The sequence below is a fragment of the Engystomops pustulosus genome, chromosome 3 (assembly GCF_040894005.1).
Source record: "Engystomops pustulosus chromosome 3, aEngPut4.maternal, whole genome shotgun sequence".
Lineage (NCBI taxonomy): Eukaryota > Metazoa > Chordata > Amphibia > Anura > Leptodactylidae > Engystomops > Engystomops pustulosus.
Window position 1 is genome coordinate 73,907,711 of NC_092413.1, and position 16,760 is coordinate 73,924,470.

General features: G+C 42.9%; 1 protein-coding gene across 3 annotated transcripts in view; it reads left to right on the forward strand.

Moving 5' to 3' along the window:
- Positions 1-1,546: 1,546 nt before the first annotated feature.
- CNKSR3 (CNKSR family member 3) overlaps positions 1,547-16,760 on the forward strand; it is a 55,847-nt gene continuing 40,633 nt past the window's right edge. The window contains exon 1 of one of the 3 annotated variants that reach the window (XM_072141093.1): positions 1,547-1,564. Coding sequence is in view for 1 of the 3 variants with exons in the window: in XM_072141091.1 (XP_071997192.1) it covers positions 1,775-2,015 (241 nt within the window). In the remaining 2 variants the exon portion in view is untranslated. Of the gene's footprint in view, positions 1,565-1,743; positions 2,016-13,611; positions 13,696-16,760 lie in introns of those variants that run through there. The other 2 variants (XM_072141091.1, XM_072141094.1) reach the window with 2 other exon arrangements.

Sequence of the window (16,760 nt, forward strand, 5' to 3'; positions counted from 1 at the left end):
GGCCATATAGTTGCTAATTTACGCTAAATCCTCACCATATTATGTATATATACAATGGGGTGGGGGAAGAGAGTTTTACCAAGCCAGACCATCCTTGTTATAAATAAGGCTTATTAGGCATGCTCCCTTTCTTAGCATAGGTATGTGGTGTATAACTAGTATGGATATGTAACATGAAAGTAAAAAAATAGCATATTCCCTACTGATATTTCAGTGTCACTTACATTCTTGACTTCTTTAATGTTGCATAAAACTGTTCATTAATATATTATAGACAATACCAGGAGGGGAAAATACATTGTTCAGCTACTTTCACACTGCAACCCACCTGTTTGTTTCAAAAGTAAAACCCTGGGTATGTGTTTTTATCAGGTCACCTTAGTAAACCACAGCACATTCTCGTACACTCCATTCAGTACCCTGTAGGACAGTGATGGCTAACCTATGGCACTGGTGCCAGAGGTGGCACTCAGAGCCCTTTCTGTGGGCACTCAGGCCATCACCAGAGATGACTCCAGGTATCTTCCTGCAGTCCTAGACAGCCCAGGACTTGCTGTGCACAGAGCTATTTTAAAGTGACAGTGCTACCTGGGACTTTTTTTTTTTTTGCTTTATTGGTGCCTCAGGGGCAGGTATCAATGAAAGCTGTGACAGAGAAGGGAGTATAAATCACAAATTAAATTTCTGTGTCGGCACTTTGCGATAAATAAGTGGGTCTTTGTTGTAGTTTGGGCACTCGGCTTCTAAAAGGTTTGCCATCACTGCTGTAGGATATCACTGAATATAAGGCCACATGCACACATACATACGTTGTTTTGGCCGTGTGCTAGCCGTTTTCATTTTCAATACGTTTGCGGCAGCCTTTCTTATTCACATCACAAGTGACCTCACACAACGATGACCCGACCCACAAAGAACACATGACAGGTTTACAATGTATGTGCAGGTAGCCTAGTTGTGACAAAATATTACATTTCTGGATCACTAGGAAATTTAATGTAGGATTCTAAAATTATTAATTGCTCCATTATTTTAATAAATACAAGAAAAGCCTGTGCGTAATACGACTTTCTAGGGGGGCTCTGACTATCATCTGATGGAAAAGTTCTTATATGCATTAATTAGTCTGAGAGGCTAATTTCCATTAATATTAAGAAAATGGTGGTTTTACTTGTGGTAGACTCCTTCTAATATATATTAATCAGTATATTTATTTTTTAATGTAATAATCCTAATTCTTTGGAGAAGACAATTTGGTTATTTCTGCGCACTAGCGGTAGTAAGGGAATCCCCTCCCCAGAGCCATCAGTCACTTTGCCATCCCAATGCCCTTGCTATGTGCCATGACCTGTGCTGGGCGCATCTCCCCAGAATAGGGGGTGCATGGGATACCTGGCACAGCACTTTTAACACAAGTTTCTGACAAATGACCACCTTGACCACTACCTAGCATGCTACTAGTCGTGCTTCAGATCTGCACGTCTAGGCTGTTGTTGACATGAAGGAATGCCATGGTGGCAGAACAATGGCAGACGAGGTGGCAGCAGACAAGGGGAGATGTGAGGTAAAGACAGGAATGTTTGCTGTGAGGGAGGGATCGGCGTGTGAAAATATGAAAGGCAATGCTGGGAAAGGACAATGAGCCGCCAGGGGGAGGGGCTGGGGGACAAAGGGACGACTAGAGGCCTGGCATGGGAAGTTTTGGGAGGGTTCTCTCATGGCGGGGAGGAGGCACAGCAGGATGGAGGAGGACACGGGCTCAACTAGGAGGGGAATGAGCTGCGAGTCAGACACGGCCGAGAGCGGCGCAGTATCAGGAGCGCCTGTGACCGGCCGGGGCCATGTCTGTCCTGCCCCGGAGCTGAGGCCACTGAGCTATGGGACCCGGAGAGCTGTGCTGGATGTTCTAGACCGGAGCAATAACCCGACTCCATTAGCGGGGCTGGATATTTACGGCGAGATCATGGACCCTGTCACCAAGTGGACCCCGGCGCAAGTAGTGGACTGGATGAGAGGTGAGCTGTACCCCGAGCACTGGGCACTGGTAGTGGTGATAGGAGGCAGGGAGGAGTTGTACTGGGGGCAGATAATCAGGGGTATTAATAATGTAAAAGCAATAGGAAATAGTAATGAGGGAAACTAATCGTGCAGAACAGTAATAATGAGGAGCAGGAGTAGTACAGAGTAGTAACACTGAGAGGCAGTAGTAGTAGAGTAGTTATAATGAGGGGGGTAGTAGTACAGAGTAGTAATAATGAGAGGCAGTGGTAGTAGAGTAGTAATAATGAGGGGCAGGAGTAGTACAGAGTACTAACAATGAGAGGCAGTAGTAGTAGAGTAGTAATAATGAGGGGCAGTGGTAGTACAGAGTAGTAACAATGAGGGAGGTAGTAGTGCAGAGCAGTAATAATGAGGGGGGTAGTAGTGCAGAGCAGTAGTAATGAGGGGGAGTAGGAGTGCAGAGTAGTAAAAATGAGGGGCAGTATTAGTACAGAGTAGTAATAATAATAAGGAGAAGTAGTAGTGCAGAGTAGTAATAATGACAGGGTAGTAGTGCAGAGTAGTAATAATGATGGGGTAGTTGTGCAGAGTAGTAATAATGAGGGACAGTAGTAGTACAGGGTAATAATAATAAGGGGGAGTAGTAGTGGGTAGTAAAGTAATAAAGAGAGTTGATAGTAGTACATTGTGGAACAATGTGGGGTAGTAATATTGAGGGGCAGTAGTTGTGCGGGTAATAATAATGGTGATTAGAAGTGCAGCCGGGAGTATTGAGTGGTAGGTGTAGTGGAGGGCATTAAAAGTGCAGGGTATTAATCAGGAGCAGTTGTAGTGTGGGGTAGTATTAATGAGGGGCAGTAGTAGTGGGGACAGCAATAAGAAGGAATGATAGTAGTATATAGGGGAATAATGTAGGGGATTAGTAGTGCAGGGCAGTAATTATGAGGGGCCCTATAGGTTCAGGATAGTAATGATGAGGGGCAGTAGTAGTGCCGAGTAGTAATAATAAAGGGGAGTAGTAGTAGAGGGTAATGATGAAAGGCAGTAGTGGTGGTGCAGGGTTGTAAGATGTGGAGCAGTAGTAGTGCAGGCTAGTAATAATAAGGGACAGTAGTAGTGCAGAGCATTAATAGTAGTATAGCAGGATGGTAGTAATGAGGGGCATTGAAGGGTCTCTGACGCGGTGACCTTGCAGTTTGCTCCTTGTTTTGGAGGATCTCATCTTTCCCCCACTCATCTGCTTCATGTCTGAGTAAACTCTTTCAACTTACTTCCCCTTTGTATTCCCTCCTCCTAAGACCTCACTTAGCCCCTGTTATAGTCAGCTGGTTCCTTTTGCGCTGAAATGAAGCTGGACAGACGGACAGAGCCTGGGTGACCTATTAGCAGAAGGTGGTGGGTAGGTGGTGGGTAGGTCACCCTGGCATGTAACAAGTTCTCACTGACTATTTGACAATAAGTAACAAATGTGACAATAGCTGCTAACTTCCTGCACTGGTGGAAGAGTCAACATGGCAGAAATGAAATATTTCCCCAAAATATGGATTTATCCTGTAATATTTCAGAGAAGAGCTTGTAGTGTGCCAACTCCTCCCATGCCAGCTGCTTGAGGTCCCAGTGTGTACATGTACCAGCTTGTAGTTTGTTCCTCACAGTGTTTTGCTATTGCTTGTTTTGTACATCAGTGAAAGCTGACCAAGGTGATGACGCCCATGTTACTGGCGATATCAAGGTGCCACGATGCCCACAATCAGTTTCCGCTACCATTAGGAAAGGTTGTTGTGTGTGTTGTGTAATGTTACGTGTAGTTAGTAATCATTTATGAGGCACATAGAATAGACTGATGTATGTTTTCTGGACAAAGAGTCTCCACATTGTTATGGTCTAACGTGAAAGGTAACATCTCCGGCCAGGTCAGGCTCCGGTACAGAACATGGACATACACACAGCCGGCTTTGGGCACAATACTCTGTTCTTATAAAGTGACTCTCATGAGGCGAGGACTGACAAGTGGTCTCCTGCTGCAGCATGGGCTCTATGGCTGAAGTGGCTCTGATAGCGGCAGATAGATTTATCATTATGCAGGATTGGTGGGCCAGTTTTTAGACTTCTGTTGGAGCTCTTCTGCACATTAGATTTATCATAGAGGCTTTGTCTGCTTGATAAATCTGGCACTTATAGGTCTGCAACATATTTGATAAAAAGTTGGACAAGAAACTTTTGAAAGATCGCAAGTCATTAATCTGGATTTAACTGAGTTACTAAACTATGGACTTAAATAAATGTGGTGTGACAGTGGTCTAAACAAAAGTGAATAAGAGGTTTGTTGAGTGAAAAAATGCAAATAGCCAAATGCCACTTTTTATCGACAAAAAACAGGCCCCATCCCAGATGAACCACCCAGTGGGTTCATCTTGTACAGCATTCCGCTGTTTCTTCTGTGTACTAAACCTCTGTGTGAATGCTACATTTAAAGCTTTTTTTTTTTGTTTTGTTACTTATGTAATTTGGAGGGAATATAAATGGAGTCATAGTGCAGATGTGCATAGTGTTTGTACCAGCAGTAAAATAAAAAGTTGGAAAAAGTTCAGGCAGCCATGTTCACACTAGTTAGTCCTCAGATGACTAGATTAAAGGCTAATCCTCTATAGACTGTTAAACCCATGTGGGAAGTTCTCAGGATATTCTCTCACTTACTTACTGGCTGGACGTGACAGCTGTCAGTACATGCTGGCATTCGATGTGGGCAGCTGTACTTGTACATTCTTTATCAACGAGTATCAAGTACTACATCACTGTGTTATAGTATTATTGTAATTACAAGAAAAGCACAGCAAGTAATAAGGTTCAATATCCATATATAAAGAAATACACATGACTGTATACACTCGACTTCTGTGGCACCAGGGCCTTCACCTACCAAAATGTTGTTCACCCCTGCCTCATATGTTTAGTGCTGTCCTCAGAAGCTGAGTACACCCTCTGTCATCTTGGAACTTTAGTCCCGTTACCTTTTGAATTTACCACCCATTCATTTAATCTCTCTACCCTCCTAACCACTATTATTTTAACTGTCCACCTCCTTCCCCCGACAAAGGTTTATGCTCCCATTTTAGGTTATGTCGACATTTAAGTTAAGCCCTCCCTTTTAGAGGCCATCCCCTTTCTTGTAGCTTCCATCTTAGTTTAACATTCCCTATTTAATAAGTGCCTCTCCAGCTCTTCCTCTCCTCAGTTACCCCTTCCCTTCACACATTATCAGCTACCATCCCCTCAGTCCCCCCTCTCTCCAAATACCATCAGCCGCACATCCCATCACTCCCCCCACCCACCATCAGCTTCTTTTCCCCTCAGCCCCCCCCACACCACCAGCTCCCCATCCCCTCAGTTACCCCATCCCTTCACACACCGTCAGTCCCCCTTCCCTTTACACATCATCATCTCCACACCCTCCACATACCATCAGTTCCCTATCCCCTGAGACCCCACTTTCCCCCACAAACCATCAGCTACCAATCCCCTCAGTTACCCCTCCAATCACACACCATCAGCACCCCATCCCCTCAGTCCTCCACCACACATCAGCTCCCTACTCCCACACACCATCAGCTCCCCATCCGTCCAAACATGACCCAATGATGTCACATACAGGGGATACAGAAAGTATTCAGACCCTTTTAAATTTTTCACTCTTGGTTTCATTGCAACCAATTGGTAAGATCAAAAAAGTTCTTTTTTTGCTCATTAATATACACACTGCACCCCATCTTGACAGGAATAAAACAGAAATGTAGATATTTTTGCTAATTTATTAAACAAGAAAAGTCAGCTATCACTGCAGCCCCCCACCAGTCAGGGCTTTATGGCAGAGTGTGCCAATGGAAGCCTCTCCTAAGTGCAAGACGTATGAAAGTCGCCATACAGTTTGCAAAAAAACACATGAAGGACTCCCAGACTATGAGAAATAAGAGTCTTTGGTGTGATTAGACGAAATTGAACCTTTTGGTGTCACTTCTAAGTGGAGAAAACCAGGCACTGCTCATCACCTTCCAAATATAATCACAACAGTGAAACATGGTGATGGCAGCATCATGCTTTGGGGCGTTTTTCAGCTACAGGGACAGAACGACTGATTGCAATTGAAGGAAGGATGAAAGCGGCAAAGTACAGAGATATCCTGGATGAAAACCTCTTCCAGAGTGCTCTGGACCTCAGACTGAGCTGAAGGTTCACCTTCCAACAAGACAATGACCCTAAAATATCAAAGCTGTGGTTTCAGAATAACTATTGTCTATTGTCTGACTATTGTGCTTATTAGAAGAAGAGTGAAGAAATCAGGCGATACCTTTTTGAGGCTGAGTATATTTATATTTCTTCACTCTTCTTCTGCTCACCATGGCTAACACGGTACAAATCTACACTATTGTGATTGACTGGCCCAGCCAGAACCCTGACCTAAACCCATTTGATCATCTCTGGAGAAACTTCAATATGGATATCCACCAACGTTCACCATCCTAGATGAGGGAAATGGAGAGGATCTGCAAGGTAGAACGGCAGAGAATCCCCAAATACAGATGTAAAAAACTTGTCGCATTGTTCCCAAAAAGATTCAAGGCTATACTAACTAAAAAGGTGTTTCTACACAATACTGAGCAAAGGGTCTGAATGTGACCATGTGATATTTCAAGTTTGAATACTTTCTGTGCCCACTGTAAGGCACCATTTACACAACCATTGGCGCAACGTATATCCAACCACAAATTTGCGGCAAGATAAACGTCTCTCATAGACGGCTATGGCACTCGGGCTTGGTAAGCCGTGGCTGCAAAAAAGATATCTTCGGCTCTATTTTTGAGCGTAAGAACGGCTATGCGCTCACCCTTCCAATCCAGCATTCCTCTTGTTTGCCCCTGTAAAAGATTGTGATCTACACTCACTGGCCACTTTATTAGGTACACCATGCTAGTAACGGGTTGGACCCCATTGTGCCTTCAGAACTGCCTTAATTCTTCGTGGCATAGATTCAACAAGGTAGCATTCCTCAGAGATTTTGGTCCATATTGACATGATCATCACACATCACACAGTTGCCGCAGATTTGTCGGCTGCACATCCATGATGCGAATCTCCAGTTCCACCAAATCCCAAAGATGCTCTATTGGATTCAGATCTGGTGACTGTGGAGGCCATTTGAGTACAGTGAACTCATTGTCATGTTCAAGAAACCAGTCTGAGATGATTCCAGCTTTGACATGGCGCATTATCCTGCTGAAAGTAGCCATCAGATGTTGGGTACATTGTGGTCATAAAGGGATGGACATGGTCAGCAACAATACTCAGGTAGGCTGTGGCGTTGCAACTATGCTCAATTGGTACCAAGGGGCCCAAAGAGTGCCAAGAAAATATTCCCCACACCATGACACCACCAGCCTGAACCGCTGATACAAGGCAGGATGGATTCATGTTGTTGACGCCAAATTCTGACCCTACCATCCGAATGTCGCAGCAGAAATCGAGACTCAGAGCGATTTCTCAAATCGAGAAATCAGACCAGGCAACGTTTTTCCAATCTTCTACTGTCCAATTTCGATGAGCTTGTGCAAATTGTAGCCTCAGTTTCCTGTTCTTAGCTGAAAGGAGTGGCACCCGGTGTGGTCTTCTGCTGCTGTAGCTCATCTGCCTCAAAGTTCGACGTACTGTGCGCTCAGAGATGCTCTTCTGCCTACCTTGGTTGTAACGGGTGGCGATTTGAGTCACTGTTGCCTTTCTATCAGCTTGAACCAGTCTGCCCATTCTTCTCTGACCTCTGGCATCAACAAGGCATTTCCGCCCACAGAACTGCCGCTCACTGGATGTTTTTTCTTTTTTGGATCATTCTCTGTAAACCCTAGAGATGGTTGTGCGTGAAAATCCCAGTAGATCAGCGGTTTCTGAAATACTCAGACCAGCCCTTCTGGCACCAACAACCATGCCACGTTCAAAGGCACTCAAATCACCTTTCTTCCCCATACTGATGCTCGGTTTGAACTGCAGGAGATTGTCTTGACCATGTCTACATGCCTAAATGCACTGAGTTGCCGCAATGTGATTGGCTGATTAGAAATTAAGTGTTAACGAGCAGTTGGACTGGTGTACCTAATAAAGTGGCCGTTGAGTGTAGGACTCAAAACAGTCCTTATCGGTTGTAAGGTATCATAGTATCATAGTATATAAGGCTGGAAGGAGACGCAAGTCCATCAAGTCCAACCTTCAAAAATTAAATAAATGTTTTATCCCCATAACCCGTGATATTTTTTCTCTCCAGAAAGTCATCCATGCCTCTCTTGAACATGTACATAGAGTCGGCCATAACAACCTCCTGCGGCAGAGAGTTCCATAGTCTCACTGCTCTTACAGTAAAGAACCTTTGTCTATGGTGATGGTAAAATCGCCTCTCCTCTAGGCGTAGAGGATGCCCCCTTGTCCTGGTCACAGGCCTAGGTATAAAAAGATCTTTGGAGAGATCCTTGTACTGTCCGTTCAGGTATTTGTACATTGTAATGAGGTCTCCCCTCAGTCGTCTTTTTTCTAAACTGAATAATCCCAAATTTTGTAATCTGTCAGTGTATTCTAATCCCCCCATTCCCCTAATAATCCTGGTTGCTCTCCTCTGCACCCGTTCCAGCTCTATTATATTCTTTTTATACACTGGTGCCCAAAACTGTACACAATATTCCATGTGTGGTCTGACCAGGGATTTGTATAAGGGCTTTATCATGAGAATCTATTCCTCTCTTGATACATCCCATTATTTTATTTGCTTTAGCAGCAGCCGCCTGGCTCTGGTCACTAAAATTAAGTTTACCATCCACCAATACGCCCAAGTCCTTTTCAGCTTCAGTTTTACTAAGTAATTGACCGTTTAGAACATAATTATACTTTTTGTTTCCATGGCCCAAGTGCATAACTTTACATTTATCTACATTAAACCTCATCAACCATTTCTCTGCCCATCCCTCAAGCTTCCACAAATCCCTCTGTAATGCTAAACTATCGACCTCGGTATTTATTACTTTACACAGCTTAGTATCATCTGCAAATATTGAAACTTGACTGTGTAAACCCACTACAAGGTCATTAATAAAAATATTAAAAAGAAGTGGCCCCAATACTGACCCCGGTGGCACTCCACTGGTAACATCAACCCAATCTGAGAATGTGCCATTAATGACCACCCTCTGTTTTCTATCACTAAGCCAATTACTTACCCAGATACACAGATTTTCTCCTATTCCCAGCAGTCTCATTTTATATACCAACCTTTTATGTGGCACGGTGTCAAATGCCTTTGAGAAGTCCAGATATACAACATCCACAGCGTCCCCCAGATCCAGTCTTGAACTTACCTCCTCGTAGAAACCAATCAGATTAGTCTGACAGGACCGATCTCTCATAAACCCATGCTGACGCTGGGTTATAAGGTTGTGCACAGTGAGATACTCCAGGATAGCATCTCTAATAAACCCCTCAAATATTTTCCCCACCACAGCAGTTAGACTTACGGGTCTGTAGTTTCCAGGATCGCTATTTGATCCTTTTTTGTATATTGGTACCACATTTGCTATGCGCCATTCCTGTGGAACATAACCAGTCCTCAGTGAATCTTCAAATATTAAAAATAATGGTCTGTCTATCACGGTACATAATTCATGCAGAACCCGGGGGTGTATGCTATCTGGCCCCAGTGATTTATCTATCTTAGTGGTTGCGAGGCGGCGCCGTACCTCTTCCTGGGTTAAACTGTTGACATTATAAAAAGAATTAACATTATTCCTCATTGTGTCTTCCGCCAGGGGATTTTCCTGGGTAAAGACAGTTGAGAAGGCGACATTCAGTAGATTGGCCCTTTCCTCATCTCCTTCCACCATGACCCCCATGTTATTTCTAAGGGGACCCACACTCTCTGTTTTTAGTTTCTTATCATTTATATACTTGAAAAATAATTTGGGATTATTTTTGCTCTCCCTGGCAATATTTCTCTCAGTCTCTATTTTTGCGGCCTTTATCTGCTTTTTACAGGATTTATTCTTCTCTCTATAATCCTGTAATGCCTCATCACTACATTCACGTTTTAGCACCTTAAATGCTTTATCTTTCTCGCTTATTGCTTTCCTTACAAGACTAGTTAGCCACATAGGGTTTTTCTTGTTCCTTTTATGCTTTTTCCCATAAGGTATGTGTTTCTCACAGGACTTTTTCAGAATATATGAGAAAAAGTCCCATTTTTGGGGGGGGCTTTTGTCCTTGAGAGCATTATCCCAGTCTATGCCTTTAAGGTCTTCCCTTAGTTGCTGAAAATTTGCCCTCCTGAAGTTTAGAGTGTTGGTTGCCCCTTCACTAACGCTCTTAGTAAAGCGTAATACAAAATCAATGATATTATGATCACTATTCCCCAGGTTCCCCCCAACCTGTAGTTTTGATATCCTATCAGGTCTGTTGGTAAGGATAAGGTCCAGCAGTGCCCCCCCTCTTGTTGGCTCCAGGACTAGTTGCGACAGGTAATTATCTTTTGTTGTTGACAAGAACCTGCTACCTTTGAAGGACCTGCAGGTTTCTGCCCCCCAGTCAATATCTGGGTAATTGAAGTCCCCCATGATAAGTACTTCACCATGCTTTGAAGCCGCATCCATTTCACTTATCAGCATTTCCTCTGCTGCCTCCATTATATTTGGAGCCTTATAACAAACCCCTAGTAATATTTTATTATTCTTTTTCCCTCCTCTTATCTCCACCCATAGGGACTCCACATTTGCGTTACTGATGTCATCTCGCAGGACGGGCTTGAGGCAAGAATTCACATATAAACAAACCCCTCCCCCTTTTTTATTTATACGATCCTTTCTAAAAAGACTATAACCATCTATAGTAACAGCCCAGTCATAGCTACTGTCCAGCCATGTCTCGCTGATACCCACTATATCATATTTCCGTTCCAACATCAAGAGTTCCAGTTCCTCCATTTTGTTTGTGAGGCTTCTGGCATTTGTGTACATACACTTTATATGGTTTTCCCTGTCCCTATTCCTTTTGTCCTTATTCCCCAATCTCATTCCAGCCCCCCTTCCTCCCTCATGGACTATGACTCTTCCCAGCTCTCTATGTACACCGTCTATTTGCCCTGCACAAGTGTAGTTGCCCTCCCCCCAGGTCTCTAGTTTAAACACTCCTCCAACCTTCTAGCCATTTTTTCCCCTAAAACAGCGGCCCCCTCCCCATTGAGGTGCAGCCCATCCCTACTGTAGAGCCTGTAGCCCACAGAAAAGTCATCCCAGTTCTCCATGAACCCAAACCCCTCCTTCCTACACCAACTTTTGAGCCACTTATTTACCTCCTTGATCTCCTGCTGCCTTTCTGGTGTGGCACGTGGTACAGGCAGTATTTCGGAGAAAATTACCTTTGAGGTCCTTGCCCTGAGCTTATGGCCTAAATCTCTGAAATCATTTTTAAGGACCTTCCACCTACCTGTTACTTTGTCATTAGTGCCAATGTGGACCATGACCGCTGGTTCCTCACCAGCCCCTCCCAGTAATCCGTCAACCCGATCCGCAACATGCCGAACCCGAGCACCTGGCAAACAACACACTGTTCGGTATGCACGGTCTTTGTGACAGATTGCCCTGTGTGTTCCCCTAATAATGGAATCTCCCACTACCAGCACCTGTCTGACCTTGCCTGTGCTCCCATTACCCTTCTTACTGGAGCAGACATTCCCCTGGTTGCTAGCGGCCACGTCTTTCTGCAGCATTGCTACCCCAGAGCTGATATCCCCCTCATCCACCAGCCTGGCAAACTTATTGGGGTGCACCAGATCAGGACTAGACTCTCTACAACTCTTCCCTCTACCCCGCCTTCTACATGTTACCCAACTAGCTGCCCCCTCACTCTGCACCTCCATACTTCCCTCCCCACACCCATCCTCCCCAGAGAGTTTGTGCTCCAGGAGCAGCAAACTTCGTTCCATATTATCAATTGCCCGTAGCCTTGAAACTTGCTCATTTAGATCCAAAATCTGGGCTTCCAGATGAGCAATTTTCACACACCCCACACAGCAGTATTCCCCCTCGAACGGCTGTTCAAGGAAAGCATACATGGCACAGGATGTACACCGTGTAGCAATGCCACTTATGGAGTCCATTATTCTAATGGGGATTACAATATAAATATGCACAGAAAGAATTTACAGTCAAAGTAACACAAAACACAGAAGTTACCTACTAAAGCCCCTTAAACCTAAGTCACACTTAAGACACTGCACACACTTGGGATCAGTGCACACTCGCTGCCAAGCTCATACACTCGCTTTGCTAATGCTTTTTTTTAAGTTATCGGCCACAAAAATCTGCAGAGCTCACTGCACAAGATCTGGCTGCAAAACATGACTTTTGCATGAACCCTTTTTAGCCAAAAATGTATTGACGGTACCGGGATGAGAACACACATTAAGACACACCAGTCTCTTAGAAAATACAAACTCACACTCTTTATAAGCGCACAGCCGCATATATAAAACACAGAAAGTCATTTTCATAGAGGCGTGAAAAGGTGATAAAATACTGCTATTCTGTCAAGAACAGAACTGTCTCTCAGCAGATAATTCAAAATGATGTTTGAATCCCGAGATGAATGGACATTTTTACAATATGGAGACAGTGGTCAGCATGACAAGATTGCGTCCGCCTGGCCAAAATTATGTCTGTAGAGAAATGTATCTCTCAAATTTTTTTTTAAATAAATTTATTTACACCTTTTCTCATTATGGGCTTATGAGTCCTATGGGCGTCCTATTAAGTGACTGACGGCCTTCCCTGTATATGGAGAGTTACTGTAGCTATCAGTACTGTAAATTTGATAAGACTTGTGTATTTGCTTGTCTTAAGTCCCAGTAAAAAAAATTGCAGATGGACATTGGCTTTCAGCTTTTCTTTCACTGCTATATCCTCATCTATTAACTGTTAGACTATTTTTGGAACATTCACAGCTGACCACAAGTTAAGAAACAGTGAAGTTATTGTTCTTTTTCACAGTAATGTCAGAAGACTTAAATGTCATCCAAGGAAAACTAGAACCAAGATGTTTCCTGTGTTTCCATGAATATATTATGGTCTAAATAAAAATCTACTTATGGGTTGTACAGCCCTGTATGTAAACAAATCTGCAGAGCAGTTACCATTCAAGGGGTATGCTGGGAATATGAACGATATGAATGATACAAAACCCAATAATGCTATAAATAAATGAAACTCAATGTCATTAATCACAAAATGGAAATTAAATAGTTTGCTTTTATGATTCACAAAATTTGATTGTCTTTCTAAAGTAGGCGGAGTTATCTCCAAGATGGCCCCTTCCATAACTACAAGTCCCATGGTCATGCAGTTCTCTGTAACAGCTCTTGCCTATTATCCTCTGCTCCTAGTGATGATCTAACAGACTGCCCTTCTTTGTTACCATAGTAATGATGTCTGTAAACAGTACACATTCACCACAACACTGGCCATGCTGGGTGAACTGCAACCAACCAGCTACAGCCAAACATAGTGGTGATCACACGACCTACCCAGGCAGGTGCAGGACAGTTGTGGACATGTGACCAGTGGCCATCTTCTGTCCTGTGTTTCTGCCACAGGGACAAAGTCAGAGAGCTTATTATAGGTACAGTAGCATTTTAATTCTACATTATAGTATTTGTCTTCCTTATCTTTCTGTTAAGGGAAGCTAAATCTTAAATGACAACTAATTATATTAGCTTATACTTTAATGACCCATTAGAATTTGAATTATGCTTATTCCTTAAATACCACTTTAAGTCTTCAATTTCTGTCCTCAATTTGTGAGTGGAGCTTGATGAAACACAGGCTGCAAATAACGGGACTGGACGCTGTTCATGTGCATGATGGTTTATAGTGGACACCTATAAGTCTGTGATTTTGAGTCTATACTATAGCGCGTAATACTGTATCATGGTCATCTGACTGGCTCATTGTAAGGCCTCGTGCACATGACTGTGTGCTCAACCGGGCCGTAACCTGATGTAGCACACAGTGGACACAGAGGGCGCTCCTCACTCCTCCCCTCTCCATTGACAGCCGAGCCACCGTGTTACTGTGTGCTCACCGCACTGTGACCGGGTTTCATGTGCATGGGGTCTGGACTGACAGCACCATTTCTGGATGAGACACTTTTCCCCATTTTATAGCTCCCTCTACTTTTTTGTGCTTCAGTTCATGTAAACCTACAAGATAAATTAGAGGATAACAAATATAATTGGCGTTTTATTCCAAAAGATTTCTGTTGGCTGAATGAACATGGCAGCGGCCCATTTTTTATGTTTGAAAGACTTTAGGTAAACCCCATAGCGCAGATCTCTACTCTATTCTAACAGTGATTTTTGATGGATATGCAGCAAACTTTCTTAATGGCACCTCCAACAAAACCTAAGGCTTTGTCCCCATGATGCTCTTTGAAGCACATTGGGAAAAACTCTTCACTGCGCATAACGCAGTCCAAACGCATTGTGGGAACGCAGCCTCTTTGTATCTAAAAGTGCTTGACCTTTACCATCATGGATTTGGCCACAGCAGCCAGACTCTCCAGGAGCCCTGGAAACGTATCTATGCTGCTTGACCTGACTTCAAGGCTCTGAAAATAACATTTGAGCTAAGGATTTTGGAATTTGTCAAGTATGGCTTTGCAGGCAGCCTTCTCTATATATTTACTATGTTGTGAAAAGTGTCAGTAACCTTTTCTTTAACCTTGCTGCCCCTGCTTACAAAATCCACATGTAAGTGATATGTATTCATTTAACATAGCTGTGTCAATGGCACTGACAACAGAAACCACCGATACAAGTTCACATTTAGATTGACCGTCCAGTTCTGCCGACAGGGTAATTATCATATGTTCACACGGATAGATTTGGCTTACATGAAACATGTGCAGCTCTGCCTCTCGCTTTACTCTTTACTTAGAAGTGCATGTAGATTCCACATATGAGCAGATTTCCCAGTGCTATGTCTGGTCTGTATGTTTTTGGATGCATTCAGTTTGGGCTTTGGAAACCAGCAAATTATTGTGCAGTGTGATTTTTTTTTTAATGTAGCAAGCGAAATGTTCTGAGGCCCCAATCGCTACACACTTTAGCCAGTGCCCGATGATGCACCAGCTAACCAGTGGTGATTTTCTTTGGAATAAGTGGTTCTTCTCACAGTCTTAGCCCTCATGCACACAAATGTGATTTTTGGGACATGTGCTAACCATTGTGTCAACAGCTAGAACACATCCCCATTTAATTCTATGAGCTCATGCAAGAGGCATTGGATTATGTGACTCAAAAGATAGAGGAGGTACTATTCCACCGAGTTTGGTCAGGCTCAACCGCTGGTGGCACATGGACTCTAGAGCTGTTTGCATCCCGTGATAGTGGACTCATCGTTTATAAGAGGCATTATTTTAAGATGCTTGAGACTATTTGTGCTCATTATTGAATTTTCATTCCTTAAAAAAATAAATGACCACATATAGTTTTACAACAATTTTGTTCTGGTGTTTTTTTTTTCTTCTGCAAAAACAAGCATGACAAACAGTAACACTTACTTAACTTACTTACAGATTCAGGCAGTGTGACTGTGATAATTTTATATTTGTTATAAATGGCCTCCTTCCTTCAAAAATTGACTTTTAAAGTCATGCTAATGAGTGAGAAGAGCTCTGTGGGGCGTTACCATAGCCCCACCGACAGTTGCACTGTGCAGGAGTTCTTTCCTTGTTCCACTATGTGAGATTACATCAGACAGAGGGAGGAGGAAGTGCTGAGATAGCAGGAGGGAGAATAAGATTTTGAAACTTAAGCACAGAGTGGCATTGGTTACACCCCTAGAGCCCTTCTGGCTCATTTGCATAATTTTATGCTGGATAACAAATATAAGAAGATTACCACAATCACAGTGACTGAATCTATGAGTTAGTGTCCCTGGTCCCTTTTGATTTTAATTGTAGGTTTCCTTTAAATAAAAAATAAAAAATTATGTAAAATAAAATAAAAAAATGCATTAAAATTAGAAGAAAATTGCCAAAACATAAACCACGTGGAGCTTTTAATAAATTACTAAAAGTTCTACTTGTGCTACCAACCTCAGGATATGTTTTCATAAAACTGAAATGCTTCAGATTTCTGTAACCTCTGGTTGACAGATTGAAAAATCTCCTCCATTATCTGCACAGAGATTCCTATGGGAACTGAAATTATGGAAAAACACATACAAGTGTCTGTCTGGGATGGTAGGGAAATTGATTATGAGCAGGATATTATGTAATGTGACTATACAACCTATTATCTCCTGTTAAAGCTTCTGCCAGTCTGTAGTAATAGTATCAGTTACATTATTCCCTGCTGCTACAACAGATCACTGGCCCCATCGGCATGGCCCCCAACCTTGGAGGCCAGTGATTTACTGAAGCAGTCATGTTAAGTGATGATGTCATAGACAGGCATCTCCTACTCTAGGAATCCTTTCCTTAATTTGAAAGCAATGTCTATGATCTCTGTTGATAGTTTCATTGCAGCCAATTGGTAAAATCCAAAAAGTTCTTTTTTTGCTAATTTATGTACACTCTGCATACCATCTTGATAGGAAAAAAAACGTATTGTACATATTTTTGCTAATTTATTAAACAAGAAAAACTGAAATATCCCATGAAATATCATGCTCTGACACTCA